The sequence below is a fragment of the Dermacentor andersoni genome, chromosome 1, assembly GCF_023375885.2.
Source record: "Dermacentor andersoni chromosome 1, qqDerAnde1_hic_scaffold, whole genome shotgun sequence".
Classification (NCBI taxonomy): Eukaryota; Metazoa; Arthropoda; class Arachnida; order Ixodida; family Ixodidae; genus Dermacentor; species Dermacentor andersoni.
In genome coordinates, this window is record NC_092814.1 from 392,103,332 (window position 1) to 392,121,229 (window position 17,898).

General features: G+C 48.6%; 1 protein-coding gene across 2 annotated transcripts in view; it reads right to left on the minus strand.

The window, feature by feature from the left end:
* Mcad (Medium-chain acyl-CoA dehydrogenase) overlaps nucleotides 1-17,898 on the minus strand; it is a 202,467-nt gene that overhangs the window by 153,175 nt on the left and 31,394 nt on the right. For both annotated transcript variants that reach the window (XM_050168534.3, XM_050168535.3), the window contains exon 3: nucleotides 6,637-6,734. In XM_050168534.3, the coding sequence (XP_050024491.1) occupies nucleotides 6,637-6,734 (98 nt within the window). The remainder of the gene's footprint in view (nucleotides 1-6,636; nucleotides 6,735-17,898) is intronic.

Genomic DNA, 17,898 nt, shown 5'->3' on the forward strand with positions numbered 1-17,898 from the left:
ATAAAATCCAGGCAAGGGGCGCTGCCAGTGTCACTGTGCAGTTACTGAAAGTCGCTCCCATGGCGCCGTCCCATGCGATTGCATCGCGAGAAAAGCGTCGTGCTCGAAACTATACTGCACCCGCACTTCAATTTAGCGATGAGGACTCGAGTTATGATTCCGAAGATGACAGCAAAGCCGATTCAAGCTCTGACGGCGACAATGTTTTGAGTCAGCATGGGACATCCGCAGCTGTTCACCGGCGAGTTTCCTTTATGGCCTTGAGCGGTCTCCTTCCTTGTGCGCGCTTATCTGCAGATCTTTTTGCGCAATCCGAGAGCTCTACTGATTATCTTCAGGGTGCATACTTTGCTTGGTCAGGATGTGCTGCCATCAGCAGCAAAGAAACTTCCGGTCATGCCAAGAAGGCCGCCCTTAGCACGTCTCGGCCCAGCACTACAGATCAGCGCAAGACAGTTTACAACGGTGTGGGATTTCTTTCTACTCTTCTTCTCTGCAGAGGTCATGAAGACAATCTGCAAAAATGCAAACAGATATGCCTAGATGCATAATCTTGTAGTTGCCCAGCTACGTTGAGAGCGATTGGCCCTGGAAGAGGTGCATGACTCTAGACGAACTGATGAAGCACGCTCCTTGCACTTCTCATCGGACCATCCTCAGAAGATGCCGAAAAGGCAGAACCGCAAAATGTGTTACGAGGACTGCAAAGTTGAACAAAAACCATACGTTTTGTAGGAAAAGTGCAGAGTGCACCTATGCTTAAATGGCCCCTCAGCAAGTCTGGCCATTTTGAGCTGACATGCACAGAGTATACAATGCGCGCCAATGGTCGTGTTTGCAAAGAATTACATCGTTACGCGCTCTGGAAAGGCCTGAAATTTCAATCCGAATGCCGTTATCCGTTCTCCAGCTGCTCGGCTCCAAACGGGACGGTGACGTACTCACGTCTCTGCTCCTACATACTCGGGTACGCAGTGTGACGTTGCTCGTGGTGACACGTGACTTCGAGAATTATTCGAGGCACCATCTGTTATTTGTATGATCTGTTGCTTGAATTGACGAATTGAAGTTTAGAGAACTAATTAAAACACACAAACAGAATGTCTGCGTGTTGTTTGTTTTACTTTGCACCGAAGCAAGAGAGATGGGGTACTTCCGCTTCGTCTGCTCGTTCGCACGGACGTGCAGTCACGTGCGCAGGTACCGAAACTATGCCATTTTCTACCGTGTTTCAACATGTGATCATGCTTTACGATCTGCTTGTTCTGCCTCAGTATTCATGTAGCACTGAATTGTACCACTTGTCATGTATCCATGTGCACAGCGTGCAAAATCGTGTGCTGCGCGAAAGGAGACATCACAACAGCTCGCACGCAACGCCGTCAGCAAAAGTGCGCAGTGCCAAAAAAAAAAAAAAGGGAAAGAAAGTGTGACGTATGCGTCACGCGAATCTCGAGGTCCGGTATAGAAGAACACAGGGAAGGAATTTTGCTTGCAGAGGCTAGACGGGGTGAGTGGAGAGAGTGCCTTGCTATGCAGTGGAGCTCGCCTTCTGAAATCATGGGTTCATGGCACTGAAATATTTCTGTGTTGACCATTAATGAGCCGATCAAAAAATTTTTCGGCAGTACGCTCCCTAGAGAAAACGTAACTTCCAGCGTACTATAACCAAAATTTGCTACGGGGCCTGGTGAGGGGCCCTTTAACAAAATCCAGGAACTGCTTCACCATGTGGCATGAGTGATGAACTGGTTTTAGTTTCTTTTTTGTATCCAAAGAATGGCAGCATACTAAGCATTTATTTTTCAAACACTATTCTTGGGTTATTTATCTTTGAAGTGTATATTCTGAATTTCCTTTGATAATAACGTTTTTGTAGATGTCATGTTTTTTTATTGTTGTTTCTATCAACTGGCAGCAAAAATGGCGCTTGCTAGAATTTTTACGTTTTACCTAATAAATTTTTGGGGGGGGCAACGTATGTTTCTGGAAAAAGCATTTCATTATGCACAATATGCCATGCTGCAATGTGTGCTGAAATATTATTTGTAGTGGTAAATATTTTTTTTTCCGAGACTTATAAAAAACAACCATTTTCTCATGGTAACGAAAGAGTTAAATTATGGTGTGAATGTTTTTCTGCAGCTGTACCCTACGAGTCTACAAAATTTGTCCAAGCTGTTTGAGGGACCCTTTAAGAGATAAGAAAATGGCAACATAGCTTAGACAGCAAACGCTCTGCATTACCAATACTTACAACCGTGCAATAGTAAATTTCAAGCAAACAATATTCTCATTGAATATTGTCACAGGAGGAAAGAGGTAGGTTGACGAGGTTTTTAATGGCCAAGCCAAGATGGTATTCTGCACGGCTGAAAGCCAGTGGTGAGGGCCAGAACAAACTTCCCTGCTAGGAGCCACACTTTAGCGGGAAAAGACGACACCTTTTCCTTGCAGAAAGTATTTCGTGTCTTACGTCACCCCAGTCATTTAGAACAAAAGGTACCTCTTGTCCAGTCACCAAAGAAAAATGCCTCCTCACAGACACAGGCACTTTACAAGACCGACATCTGTTACAAGGCATTGTTATGTGTATTTGCTCTTATCACGATTCCGACAAAAACCAAAGTTGTTCCCTGTGCATGCTGTGCTCCAGAGAACAGTGGATGCAGCTGCACTCCATGGTCGTACTTTTGGCAAGAAAAGGGCCATGAAAATCGGTGATCTTTATGTTAACTTGGACTGACATGAAACGCATTTTGAGTTCTGCTAATAGGTTCTTGACCTATTCTGAAGATTTCACGTGCATGAACATCTGGAGTGTGAAGAAGATTGCTTAATTGAAAAGACTGTGAGCTACCCGTCCCAAGCAGGAAAAGGCGTCGCACAAGATGAACAGTTTAATAAGCTGAAGGAAAGACACTGGTGTTCTAAAATTCATACATTTAAACATTTACAGTACATAGTTGAAATTTTCATGCAATGAATATTTTGGCCTGCCAATGCAACCTATTTTGTTCTTATTTCTAATCGATTTTAAGTTTTTTATATTTCATGAAGCATCATTCTGCCCAACTTTTCTATTATTTTCCTGTTGAATACCAGATAAAAATTTATATATACGTAATCTAGAACAATCAAGGATAATAACTAGACTATCACTGTGATTCTGGCTCTATTACTATAAAAGTTATTTTCATATCTAACGTGACTGTTGTGAACCTCAAAATTTTCATCAATTGTATTGCCTAATAACAAGAAATTCCCATGAAATATTCTCATGTATTAGTTTTATTCTGTGTATCAACTCACCAGCTTTCAAATGCAAAAGAATCGTCAAAATGTGACTACATAAAAGATACTGAGGGCAACAGTACATGTCATAAAAGAAAAGTCACTTTTGAGAGAACAAGCAAAGTAGTTTCAACACACGATCAAGGTTTATTCTTGGCAAACAGAGCAACAAATTCAAGTCTACCTCGCACCAGAAGCCCACTAGGCACATAATCACAATCATTCTCTTTCATGCGCCTCTTCTTCATGGTGTACCTGAACTTTTTTAAAGCTAAGCTTTCTTTGCCTCTTCCTTCGACTTTTCCACTACTGCTGTTGCTGCTGACTTGCACGACGTGTCAGCAGGTGGTTCAGATCGGGCACATAGATGGCAGGAGCATGGCAGAGAGGCAAGTCGATGCAAGAAACTAGTTTGGACCTTTCCATCGCATCCCGTGTGCACAATGCCCTCTGGAGTTCCCTGGGTGTTGACAGCTGCAGTTATCCGTGACCTTCCCCAAAAGCATTGCAGAAATTGCAGTGCTTACTTGCAATGAATGAAGGCAGAGCATAGGCAGAATCGACACAGTCACAAGTGAATGGCAGCCTTGCCACTCATCGCTCACAGTTCCCATACATGGGAGGAAGGGGTGAGAGGGAAAAGACGACGTGAGAAGGCTAGGATATGCTACTACTAGACATGACAGTGGCTGCGGACAAACTGGATAAATTTAAGTTCAAGGTACCGTAAAGTACATATCTGCTATTTCTAAAAAATAAACACCATGCATATTTGTCAAGTGGACAAGTGACGCACGGTGTGTGGGCGCATTAAAGCACCAATTTTACGATCGGCCAGCGGGAGAAGCAACCTTTTAGCCTCTCCTGCCCTACTGTGACGAATCGCTTAGTAAAGCTCACGTCACCTCGGACACAGCAGCGGCAACACCAAGGAGAGACACATTTGATGGTTACGGGGTTGATGGATGGCCCTTGGCCGTCAACCACGACAGTGAGACCTAGGAACTCTTGAGAAAGTGCGTTCGACGCCACTTCATTGTGGCCGCTGCTAGCCACCAAAGCCAACCAAAGAACAACCAGCTGATTGCTGAGCTACACAAGGACGCACAAATGGAATCAAGCGTGACACCCCTGTCTACGAGCATCCTCTTCTTTCTCCGGGCAATGAACCGTGTGCGCCTGGGGGATTTCTCCGATGCTGTTCCATGAACAAAGGTGTCGGAGTGATTGTCCTCACTCTCGTCCTCAAGGCGACTGTGAGCGCTCCAACTGGAAGATGGTGTGACCGCAGATTTCCCCGGCCTAAAGATCTAGGGAGGACAGAGGGGTTAAAAGTGGGCACCTTTGATGTAGAGAGTGTGCTCTGCCAGAAAGATGTACTAGTCTGGTTTTGACCTGTAGCTCATGCTACGAGAACGATATACTGCGCTCCGTGCTCCGGCCAGTACAAGTGTCCCTTGTTCTGTAAATAAGCTTGCCTCTCCTATGTAAGTAAACTCCCTGTTTCGTTCCTCATCCTCTCAACCTCGTACTTTTCACAAAAGAAGCAACCCTTACCAAGTAAGCTTGGACGACGGCGCAGGCCCACTAAGCCTCCGCGTGATGCCCCAGTAGCGTAGGTAAGGAACCTGTTATGAGACGCACAGATGGCGTAGGTAGTGACCCTCTGTGTGATGCCAGACTCCGAGGCCACAACCTCCAAATCCTACAACTGGTAGGCAACAGTGAGATTGACCTTACGGACCTAGGGACATGGCAACCAACCAGTATTCTGATCAAGTTGAAGGTGACTTGGGAATGACCACCTCTTGCAACTCGCTGGATACGGCGGAGGACTGGTGACATGGTGCTGCTTCCGTGGGTAAGCATTTGGTTTTGGCCGTAAGATTTACCAGGCTTCAATTTCTCTAGGTTAGTAGACTTGAATCGCTGGGGATCTTTTACTCGTATTCTGATTTGCGTAAGCACAGTCGATACTGTTGAAGCGCACTGCATTTATGCTGTGCGATCCGGCAGGAACAACAGTGATGATAATGCCACTGTCGGCAGGTCAGTAACTAATTTCATCTAACAGTGGCTCGCAGAAATTAACCAGCACACAGGTATGCCCGTGACGCTTAGTGGAACTTCTTATCAAAATTTTCATGCATCAAAGTGGGGGTGCGGGTCCTACACAAAGGCAGGCCTTCTGCAAATATATATGGTAATAATGTCAATACTGTATATATCCAACTCCAAGAAGATCACAAAATATATCCATATATCAACAATTCGAATTATATAATACACCTATATAAAGCTTATGTGAAAATTCTGCATGTCTCAGACAGTCTCCCTAGATCGTGAAAAGCGGGAATTTACTAATTTGTTTCTCCAAGGCCATGTCAAATGCACAAAAGTTTACTTTTTTAGGGGGATGAATGTCACAAGTCACTCGAGCTGTGGTATGCATGGTCTTTGATAAACTGATCTCAATGTTAACCCTAAAAGTATGCATTGCCTAGCCACGAGACCACCGTGCACCTCGCACGCATCCCAGTGCTTGTTGTGCATTTTTATTCAGGATAAGTAGAAATGGATGCAGTGCGGAAGCAAACCAGCCTGTATATATTTGCGCCATGCCGCCACTGTTCTGTAGATCTCCCGTGAACGTGCTTAACCACGTGAGCTACAATAAGTCATTTAAACGGCCGGTCGTCATATGTCAGCAATGAGTCAACTAGCCAGATGCTGTTAGATTCGAAAGTGGCTTTCAACCTGCAGAACACCCCAGTCCATTCCCACCGAACCTGTCCTTGAGTTCTAGTTCCACTGCACAATTGAAGGCCATGTGTCCTGTGAGCACGAACGAAACACGTTTTGCGCTAACTGTGGGTAGACAAATCATGCAGCAATGAACCTTGTGCACCGCTGTTGCGATGGTCTTTCTGCAAAGGTCGGATGTGGCGTGCACAGATACAAAAGAAACTTGCACAAGTGTCCCGGAAAGTTTAGCAACTTAAGGAAAAGGTTCTCCTGGTCTGGCGAGTGAACCTGTTAACAGTGCCTTGCTGGGACAGTCACTCTAACCAATTAAGCTAACCAAGAGGCTCGCTTCATGATATTGTCAGATGGATGCAAATTGCTTCTTTCAGATATGGGTAGAGAGTTTTTTGTAGTCTAGAGATGTCATAAGCTTCAAACAAGTCACTTGGCTGTATCAGTCAAACCCACTTCAGACCACGGCTGTAAACAAACATTTAGAGAAGCTGTCTCTACCCAAATGCAGCCCTGTGAAGCAATGTTTCAAAGCATTGATTCATGCAACAAAACAAAAAATGGTAGCCCAGGGGCCATACGTACCTCCCCAGTACGATCATAGTGCGCCGCCTTAGGCAGAATCTCCTCCCGTGCAAATTTGCGTGCCAAGTTCTGATACTCCTTCTGCTCCTCCGACAGCTCTGCACCATAAACACATGCCAGGCATTAAACTGTGCACATAACAATGACTACACCAGCTGTCGAAACCATGAGACAGACAATAACTTGGCATGAGCAGTCAACAACCAATAATTCAGACACTAATAACTTGAATATGCCTGATTATTCAGACAGCTTAAAGGCACCACCAGGCACCACCACTGGCCCCGTAGGCATAATGTATTAGGACAAGACTGAAATTCTGAACACCCTACAGGGCACCATTCGTAATTCTTTCTGCCTGCACAACCAAGTGCTCATTCGGATACCAAGTTGAGCTGAGAGAGCAAAATTTTTTTTATATGTCGCCGGCATGGTCAATGGTCATGTTGCCGGAGCTGCTCGCATCTCGAATGGTGACCTAGGACTGCTTCTGGAGTGCACAGCTGGTATCAGACACCCAGACAGCACTCAATAGGACCTTCAGGCGCGACGGAGGAGCCGATGAAACACATCACTTATCGCTGGACACATCCGCTCTCGTATTCTAGGCACAGTATACCTGGGGTTTCCCACAAGCCCGCATTGACGTCAGAAATGAGGCACATTGGTCTTTGTCCACCCTAATCAGTGAAACCAACAGCGATGTCAACAGTGAAAGCATGGTCAAAACCACAATCAATGAACCGATGGACATTATGTCAATTGATACACATATGCAACATTGTACATACTTTAACAATGTAAAATTGCACATAATCATAATCTCTAACAATCCAATGCCATATAAACATTTCATCTTCGCAGCCTGTGGGGTATGTTTTGCTTCGGAAAATTATCGTGGTTCAAGAGTGCCCTTCGATTACCAAACAGCAATACTTCGCATCATGAAGCTCTCAACTAGAGCTGTGGCTGCCAAATTTTTTTAGTTGCCAGCCGATGTAGATTGGGTGCATGCACTAATTGTACTTTCTCAGTTATTTGCAATGATGTGATAAGTTGTTTGCTGGATTGCAGGTGGGTTAAGTTTACTCGCACACTCCTGAAAGTGCGTATACCATACCTGCCAACCTGGCGAGATAAAAAACCGGGAGATTTATTCCTGCCAACAGGGGGGGGTGGGGGGAGGGGTTGCATTCACTGTTGTAACTTCCGGGGGGACCGGGTGGGGGGGTTCAAACTTTCACGTAGTGTTCGACGAGTCCTTTTGCAGGGACCTCCTTGCAGCAGCCGGCTTTGCTCACTTCAAAAATTTGTCCGAGTAGCTTTGCTCAAAACATGGTCCCGACTGACGGCCCTTCACTAGCAGCAGGTGTTGGAGGGTTGTGTTGCACATTGATGAGCAGAATTCAGTCCTAGTTTTTCTCGCTGTGCTAAAATCCTCTCACACTCAGTCTTGCTATGCAGTATCATGAGTAAATAGAGCATCACCTTAGCAACTCGGCGAAACATGTTTTCCAACCATAGACCACTGCATGTCCCACCTTTCTTCATTCATAATGTGCTCTTGAAGACTGTACGCCTGTAGTGTGGCAAACTCAGCTTTGAGAGCATCTAAAGCGTCTTCAGCAGATTCACTGGAACCTCGGGGCAGCAGCTGAGGGAAACTGAATAAAAAAACAAAGACTCGAGAGCAATGCCTGTGAAATAAATTTCAGGTTGTCCACCTCCGCATTCTTCCGAGTTGCATTTCAGAGTTGCGTCGACATCCATAACGCTTCGCCTCGTCGCATTTCGTAAACATTTTCCGTAGAAAATGCCCAACGTGGTCGCTGACACTAAGGAGTAGGTTGTGTTCGACGAGGAATACAGGCACTCCACACATATGACACTGTCGTCGCAGTTCCAGAAAAAGTTCACTATGTTGTCTTGCTGCTCAGTAGTGTGCCTCGGAAACATGCAGTTTCAAGTCGCCTTTGCCACCGTGTGCTGACGTCGCATCCACACGTTGTACAAAATGCATAAGGTTCTCCTTTTCTTGATGTCAAAAAGCACGGAAATTCAGAAGTATAAGATCGCAAAAACTTCTGCAAATACCTTTTATTGGGCTTTGACAGCGCCATGGCATCAAGCATACGATGATTGTAACTTTACACGGTGCACCGCATACACACGGCCTAGCCAACATTAATCATACACAAAAGCAGCAACGCCTTGCAAGCAGCAGCAACAAGATGCACAATGGAGAAAGGCCTGCATGAAATGCAAGAGCTACCATAGAATAAATAATGGAGCTACATAGGCTGGCTTACTAGGCACTGTAGTCGGCTGCTGAGTCGATGATACCGATGGTGCTAGTGCGGCCGTTGTTGGTGATGCTGACGATCACAATGTGGCTTTAGATTTCGCAGTGCCAGTTTCGCAAAAACCATTATTGCTCGAACAGAGACCATTTTTCGGGAAGTTCAGTCAAAAATCGGGAGTCTCCCAGGCGAATCGGGAGGGTTGGCAGGTATGGTATACTAACACTGAACTCATTGCCATGATGGTACCACTAGGAATCACACTTTTGGCCCATACTGGTCCTACAGCCTATTCCACAGGCCTGTTGATTTGCCTAGGTTGGTGCTGCCACTTTTACTGCTTGGTCTGGCAGACATTACTGCTTTTTTGGTTATCTCAATGCACGACAATGTGCAAGAGGTCAGAACATAAGCAGACCACACTGATTTTTTTACCTCCAGGTGCCCATCTGAAAGCACATTCAACTCTTTTTTGCTGTACAAGTATGGCGCCAATCTTAGGTTTGATGTTTATCTATGTTATGGTTGCATATTCAACACCACTGGTTGTTTAAAGGTGCTGCCATATGTATGGAGTCAGCCAAAGACATTTCAAATTGCATTTCCACTCACCAGCAAGAACAATTCAACTTGTTTACCTGTATAAAAAAATGCTAGAATGAAAAGCACGTACAGTTAAACCTCAATATAATGAACTTCAATATAACTAAATTCTCAATATAATGAAGCATTTACTTTTTCATAGCCTCTTGTCCTTAGAACACCATGAATTTAGAACCTCAATATAATGAAGTGTGTTTGTATGCGATTTCAATATACCGAAATTTCGCTTCTGTCGCAAAGATTGAATGCTGAAACAATAAATGGAAACTTTCACGGATGCAGATGGTCAAACGATTGAATTATAAGCAGCTGCTTGCAAACGCACCTCCCAAATCGGGCACGGCACGACATGAGCAACCACCGAAGGGGAGCCGAATCATGTTCCGTATAAAGTCCAAGTGCGATAAGATCCTATCGCACCCCACACACTTTGTGCTTTAGGTGTGAGTGAAAGTGTGTGAGGCTGAGACAAGAAAGATGGTGGCTTCACGAGTGCCACCTTCCCGCGCTAGCAAAGGGAAAGAGGGGAGGAGAGCGAGCGCACGGTAACGCAGTCAAGCTCCCTTGAGAGGGGTAAGTTGGCGCACACTTCAATTTCTAACGCACATCTCGGCCGTGGCTGCGCACAAGGCTGTAAGCACGACTGAGTGCATACACAGCCGCGCACCCTGCTTTAGAGGTAATCTGGCGCGTGTGCAAAGAGTGGGCATGCTAAGATGGCGTGGCACCATGTTAGCTGTCTTCCCGCGCATTTAGTATTGGAGGTTGCGTAACCTCGGTTTCGGTGACCCGTTGGACCGAGAGGCAGACGAAGCACTCGCTCCACACTGCCGGCACTTTTCCTGGTAGTGTCGGCCAAGTGCGGGCGACGCTATCAGCCGCAGGGGCAGAGTGCACGAGAAAGCGTGGCTGGCTTCAGTTATTTCGTACTGCCGAACTGAAGAGATTGTCGATGTTCGTGGCATGAAAGTGTATCATTCCTCGCCGACTCCCAAATTTATCAAAATGGATTGTTTTCTGATTCAAATTTGCTTTTTTCGATTGCCTGATAATTCGAAAAATTCTGCGGCCCCTTTCCGTGTGAGAAAATCGATCGGCGACTGTACTTATTCACACAGAAGGTCGAATTTCAATACAACGAAATTCCGATATAACGAAGCGATTTGCCGATTTTACCGACTTTGTTATATAGAGGTTTAACTATATAATATACCCAAGGTAGGATAAACTACACCAGGCTAGCCATTGCTGCCTGGAAAAATTAGAAGTAAAGGGAAGTGAGGACAAGACAGGAACGAATGAAAGTGAGAGGGAAAGATGAAGACTGGAGAAGAGAAAAGGAAAAGGCAACTATCGATTTCTCTCAGACGGGTAAGTCCAGAGGTGCTGTCTACGTGAAGCCGAGGCAAAATGGGTGTGTTGCCTTTGCTGAGAGGCCTAAAAGGCCCAAACACATAGCATTAGCTTAAGCCACAGGATCCCCTTTTTCCCAGACAGGGCTAAGCTGCGCACGGTTGGAAACAGAAGGGTCCAACCCTTGTGTGCTCGGGTACGTGGTGTCACAACACACCAAACGGCCGCTGACGCAGACGCCCCTGTGGGGTTACTGATTTATCCTTTTCCCGGGTACTGCATTTCACCCGCTAACAACTTAAAGTTATCACTCAGTGCAAGACGCGCCTGCATGTTTGTAACTTACTCAAATGTTATCGTTGATTCCATCCGCTGTGTACGTTCTCACTGAACGTTGTGTAATCAAATTGTATGCAAGACACAAATTGTGGAGTACTTTCTGGAAGGCATGCGGGCACCATCGATTAATTAAGCTGGAACCTTTGACAAGTCATGTATAAAAGCCAATGCACTTGACTCGCAGATCAGATTTTCAACGATCGCCGACTGTGCTCGCGCTATCATTGTGCTTTGAGTAACCTGTTTTCTGGGCAAAGGCTCGCCCAATAAAAAGTTAGTTTCATTATACACATTTTTTGATGCTGTGTTTTTCAATGTCACTAAAGCATGACAGATTCAGTAGTTCATTATATATGGACTTGCCCTTAAAAAATGCCCAAAGCTTAAAGGGAAGCTGGAACGGTTTTCAATTTCCATGAATTGCTGGGATTGGGAAGAACAGACCTAATAATTTACGGCTCCGTAATTTTTTTCTTCGTTTTATTAATATAAGGGGCGGAAATCGCTTTCTAAATCACCCTTCCGAACACGCCCCCATCGCTTCCCAGAGCGCCGGGTGAGGTGGTTGCCAGAGGAGAGAACCGGCGAGAGTGACGTCACTGGTGGGGACCGAGCTGCCGGACCGGCGTGCTGGCATGTGCTGGCATGCCTCTTTCCGTCCTGCGCTTTACTGAACGACGCTATGAGAGATCTGCCGCCGCTCACGTTTGTTTTCTTTTGCGATTTTCGTATAAACTGTTCTTTCCTTCTGTGCTGCGTGAGTGCCTACAGCCAAGGGCGCCCAACATGCCCTCGTTCTGTGCAGCATTCGGCTGCGCGAACACAGGCGGGCGAGACGATGTGGTGTTTCACAGGTTCCCGAAGGACAAGAAGCTTGCAGCGCAGTGGGTCCGTGCGGTGAGGAGAGATAAGTTCGTGCCGATGAAATCAGCTGTGCCGTGCTCTTCATCTTCCATCAATACGCAGCACATGCAGGTGCACCTAGTTTAATGAAAGCCTGATTAGGCCCACATTGATGCACTCGAGAAATGCGAACATTCGCAGCCATTAACGTCTGGTAACACAGTTTTAGCGTAGCCGGATAGCCTTACGACAAATGCGGAAACACGTTGTTGCTAGCGTTGCTATACTCCGTTTCATACATCAGGTGCAACGCTGTGGAGGCTTGAGATACTTCTTGCAGTGGCTGCGTTCGCACTTAGAAAAAGTTTGGTGTTTCTTGACCCGATTTTTCAGAAAATTTTCCATATATTGTCACGTGGTAGTGACGGTGAAGAAAGAAGCAATACGGTGGAATACAAAACTAGCTTTTATTGGGCGAACCTGTGCCCACAAAAACAGGCTACACTTATAGCACAACGATAGCGGCGAACACGGTCGGCGATCGTCGGAAAAACTGATTAGCGGGTCAAGCGCGTCGGCTTTTATAGATCAGTCGTCGAATGTTCCAGATTAACTGATGGGACCCGCATGTCTTCCACAAAGTTCTACACCATTCGTGTCACGCGATGAAATCTGATAACACAAGGTTCGGCGACAACAGACACGCGGATAGAAGCGTCGATAACTTTCCAGAAACGTCGGATACATGCAGGCGCGTCCCTCGCTGTGCGATTACAGTTGTTAAGCGGCGAAACGTGGTTGCCCGATAAAGATAAGTACACGTGTCATTACCCCCCTCTTAAAAAGCATCGACCCGATGCTGCTAACAAACGAAAGTAACAAAGAAAAGCACTCGTAGCAAAGAAAACAACAAACTAAGGAAGTTCATCAGCGTCCGTAAAATGGTTTAAGGCACACCACGTGGACCACTTCAGATCGTGCGCGGCGCCGCTGTGAGTGCGAAATGCCGTCTGGCACGACCTCATAGTCTAGTGCGCCAATACGTCGGATGACCTTGTAGGGTCCGAAATAGCGTCGCAGCAGCTTCTCACTGAGTCCTCGCCGGCGTATCGGGGTCCATACCCAAACACGGTCGCCGGGCTGGTACTCGACGAAGCGTCGTCGGAGGTTGTAGTGTCGGCTGTCGGTACGCTGCTGGGTCTTGATCCGTAGGCGGGCGAGCTGTCGGGCTTCTTCGGCGCGCTGGAGATAGGTAGCGACGTCAAGATTCTCCTCGTCAGTGACGTGCGGCAGCATGGCGTTGAGCGTCGTCGTCGGGTTCCTGCCGTAAACCAACTTGAATGGCGTGATCTGTGTTGTTTCTTGCACCGCCGTGTTGTAGGCGAAGGTGACATACGGCAGGACCGCGTCCCACGTCTTGTGCTCGACGTCGACGTACATTGCTAGCATGTCGGCGAGGGTCTTGTTCAGGCGCTCCGTGAGACCATTCGTCTGCGGATGGTAGGCAGTTGTCCTCCTGTGGCTCGTCTGGCTGTACTGCAGAATGGCTTCGGTGAGCTCTGCTGTAAAAGCCGTTCCTCTGTCGGTGATGAGGACTTCTGGGGCACCATGTCGCAGCAGGATGTTCTCGAAGAAAAATTTCGCCACTTCGGCTGCGCTGCCTTTTGGTAGAGCTTTGGTTTCAGCAAAGCGGGTGAGATAGTCCGTCGCCACGATGATCCACTTATTCCTGGATGTTGACATCAGAAACGGCCCCAACAAATCCATCCCAATCTGCTGGAATGGTCGACGAGGAGGTTCGATCGGCTGTAGTAATCCTGCTGGCCTTGTCGGTGGTGTCTTGCGTCGTTGACAGTCTCTGCATGTCTTGACGTAACGGGCGACGTCGGCGGTCAGACGCGGCCAGTAATACTTTTCCTGTATCCTCGACAGCGTCCGGGAGAATCCGAGGTGCCCAGCGGTTGGATCGTCGTGTAGGGCGTGCAGTATTTCTGGACGGAGCGCTGACGGCACCACAAGAAGGTAGCTGGCGTGGACTGGTGAGAAGTTCTTCTTCACGAGCAGGTTGTTTCGTAGCGTGAACGAAGACAACACGCGCTTAAATGCCCTAGGGACAACGTCGGTGTTCCCTTTCAAATACTCGACGAGGCCTTTTAGCTCCGGGTCTGCTCGTTGCTGTTTAGTGAAGTCTTCCGCGCTTATTATCCCAAGGAAGGCGTCGTCGTCCACGTCGTCTTGCGGCGGGGGATCGATTGGGGCGCGTGATAAGCAGTCGGCGTCGGAGTGTTTTCTTCCGGACTTGTATATTACCGTTACGTCATATTCTTGTAGTCTGAGGCTCCACCGCGCCAGCCGTCCTGAAGGGTCCTTTAAGTTAGCTAGCCAACACAACGCGTGGTGGTCGCTGACGACTTTGAATGGCCTGCCATAGAGGTAAGGGCGGAATTTAGCTGTAGCCCAAATGATGGCGAGGCATTCCTTTTCAGTCGTAGAATAATTGCTTTCCGCTTTTGACAGCGACCGGCTAGCATACGATATCACCCGTTCAAGTCCTTCTTTCCTCTGGACTAGGACGGCACCGAGGCCTAGGCTACTGGCGTCAGTGTGGATTTCAGTATCGGCGTCCTCGTCGAAGTGTGCAAGTACCGGCGGCGACTGCATGCGTCGTTTGAGTTCTTCAAATGCGTCGGCCTGCGGCGTTTCCCAATTGAACTCGACATCAGATTTCGTTAGATGTGTTAGCGGCTCCGCGATGCGCGAAAAGTCCTTGACAAAGCGCCTATAGTAGGCACACATGCCAAGGAATCTGCGCACTGCCTTCTTGTCGATTGGCTGCGGGAACTTTGCGATGGCAGCTGTCTTCTGCGGGTCGGGGCGCACTCCAGATTTGCTGATGACATGGCCTAGGAATAGAAGCTCATCGTAAGCGAAGCGACACTTTTCCGGCTTCAGGGTGAGCCCTGATGACTTGATGGCCTCTAATACTGTCGCAAGCCGCTTAAGGTGATCGTCGAAATTTCCGGCGAACACGACGACGTCATCCAAGTAAACAAGACAGGTCTGCCACTTCAATCCTGCTAAAACCGTGTCCATCACGCGCTGGAACGTTGCAGGCGCCGAGCACAGTCCAAATGGCATAACCTTGAATTCATAGAGGCCGTCTGGCGTGATGAAGGCGGTCTTTTCGCGATCCCTTTCGTCGACTTCTATTTGCCAGTAGCCAGACTTGAGGTCCATCGATGAGAAGTATTTAGCATTGCAGAGACGATCTAATGCGTCGTCTATCCGTGGGAGGGGGTATACGTCTTTCTTCGTGATTTTGTTCAGTCGACGATAATCGACGCAGAAACGTAGGGTTCCGTCCTTTTTCTTCACTAAAACAACTGGAGACGCCCACGGGCTTTTCGACGGCTGGATGATGTCGTCGCGCAGCATTTCGTCGACTTGTTGTCTTATAGCTTCGCGTTCTCGCGTCGAAACTCGGTAAGGGCTCTGGCGTAGTGGTCGAGCGCTCTCTTCGGTGATTATGCGATGCTTTGCGACTGGTGTTTGTCGAATCCTTGATGACGTCGAAAAGCAGTCTTTGTATCGTCGAAGCAGACTTCTGAGCTGTTGCTGCTTAATCACGGGGAGACTTGGATTTATGTTGAAGTCTGGCTCGGGAACTGCGGTCGTCGGGGTAGATGCAACAGAATCCAAGAGGACAAAGGCATCGCTGGTTTCCTGTATTTCCTCGATGAATGCGATCGTCGTGCCCTTGTTGATGTGCTTGAACTCCTGGCTGAAGTTTGTCAGCAACACTCTCGTGTTTCCTCCATGCAGTCGAGCGATCCCTCTTGCGACGCAAATTTCACGGTCGAGTAGTAGACGTTGGTCGCCTTCGATGACGCCTTCTACGTCAGCGGGTGCTTCGGTGCCGACCGAAATAACGATGCTGGAGCGAGGCGGGATGCTCACTTGATCTTCGAGCACACTCAAGGCGTGGTGACTACAAGGGCTCTCCGATGGTATCGCTTGATCTTCCGACAGCGTTATTGACTGCGACTTCAGGTCGATGATTGCGCCGTGTTGGTTCAGGAAGTCCATGCCGAGAATGACGTCTCGTGAACACTGTTGCAGGATAACGAAGGTGGCAGGGTAAGTCCGGTCATGAATGGTAATTCTTGCCGTGCAGACTCCAGTCGGCGTAATGAGGTGTCCTCCAGCGGTCCGAATTTGGGGGCCCTCCCATACAGTCTTAACCTTCTTCAACTGGGCGGCGATGTGTCCACTCATTACGGAGTAATCGGCCCCTGTGTCGACTAAGGCAGTGACTGCGTGGCCATCGAGAAGCACGTCAAGGTCGGTGGTTCTTTGTCTGGCGTTGCAGTTAGGTCGTGGCGTCGGATCATGGCTGCGTCGTGTTGAACTGAAGCTGGAACGTCGCTTCGTCAAGTCGTCTTTCGTCGGTGTAGTCTTGGCTTCCTGACTTCGTCGGGACGGCGGCGTGTCGTCATTAGGTCGTCGAGATGGTTTCTTCGTCGTCTTCGTCGGCGGCGGAGGATCTTCGTCAGTTCGACGAACAGCAACCGCACCTCCATCGGTTGCTGCTTTTAGTTTTCCGGATATGGGCTCGCAGAGCGGCCCCGGGCTGGGCCGGTGTATGGTCGGTGCTGCGGCGACAGGTAGCGGCCTGGTGACGGCGAACGGGACGGTCGTCGAGGGCTCTACTGAGTAGCGGCGAGGTAGTCGGCGATGTCACGAGGGCGTTCACCTTCCCTCGGGCGCTGTGCGTTCACGGCGAAGCCTCGCAATCCCAGGTCGCGGTATGGGCATCGGCGGTACACGTGGCCGGCTTCGCCGCAGTGGTAGCAGAGCGGGCGGTGGTCGGGGGCGCGCCAAATGTCCGTCTTCCTCGCGTAGGTGCGCTGGGCGACGGGTGGGCGTGCTGGCGGCGGCGGCGGTGGACGACGGAATTGTGGCGTTACAGGGCCCTGGCGTTGTCGCGGAGGGGGAGCTTGACGGCGTGCGACGGCGGCGTAAGTCATCGCTTCTGGCTGGGGCTGCGGTAATTGTGGTTGCACCTCAGGAACTCCTAGCGATCGGTGCACCTCTTCTTTCACGATGTCGGCGATCGAGGCCACTTGAGGCTGCGACGATGGCAAGACCTTGCGCAGTTCTTCGCGCACGATGGCCCTGATGGTCTCGCATAAATCGTCCGTGGCCAGTGATTGAATTCCGGAGTAGCTTGTTGGCTTGGTGCGTCGGTCAAATTGCCGGTTCCGCAATTCCAGTGTCTTCTCGATGCTCGTCGCCTCACGAAGAAACTCGTCGACGGTCTTCGGTGGGCTTCTTACCATACCGGCGAAAAGTTCCTCCTTTACACCACGCATCAGTAGACGTACTTTCTTCTCCTCGGACATTTCTGGGTCTGCGTGGCGGAACAGACGGCTCATTTCCTCAGTGAAAATCGCGATCGTCTCATTCGGCAGCTGCGCTCTTGTCTCCAGTAGAGCTTGGGCTCGCTCTTTTCGCACGACGCTTTGAAATGTTTGCAGGAAGCCGCTTCGGAAGAGGTCCCACGTCGTCAAGGTGGCTTCTCGATTCTCGAACCACGTCTTGGCGGCGTCCTCCAATGCGAAATAGACATGTCGTAGCTTGTCGTCGCTTGCCCAGTTGTTAAACGTAGCGACCCTCTCATACGTTTCCAGCCAGGTTTCCGGGTCCTCAAATGTGGAACCGCGGAACGTTGGTGGTTCCCTGGGCTGCTGCAGCACGATGGGGGACGCTGGGGCTGCCATTGCGGTTGCCTTGGCCACAATCTTCTTGGTCTTCTCAGGTAGAA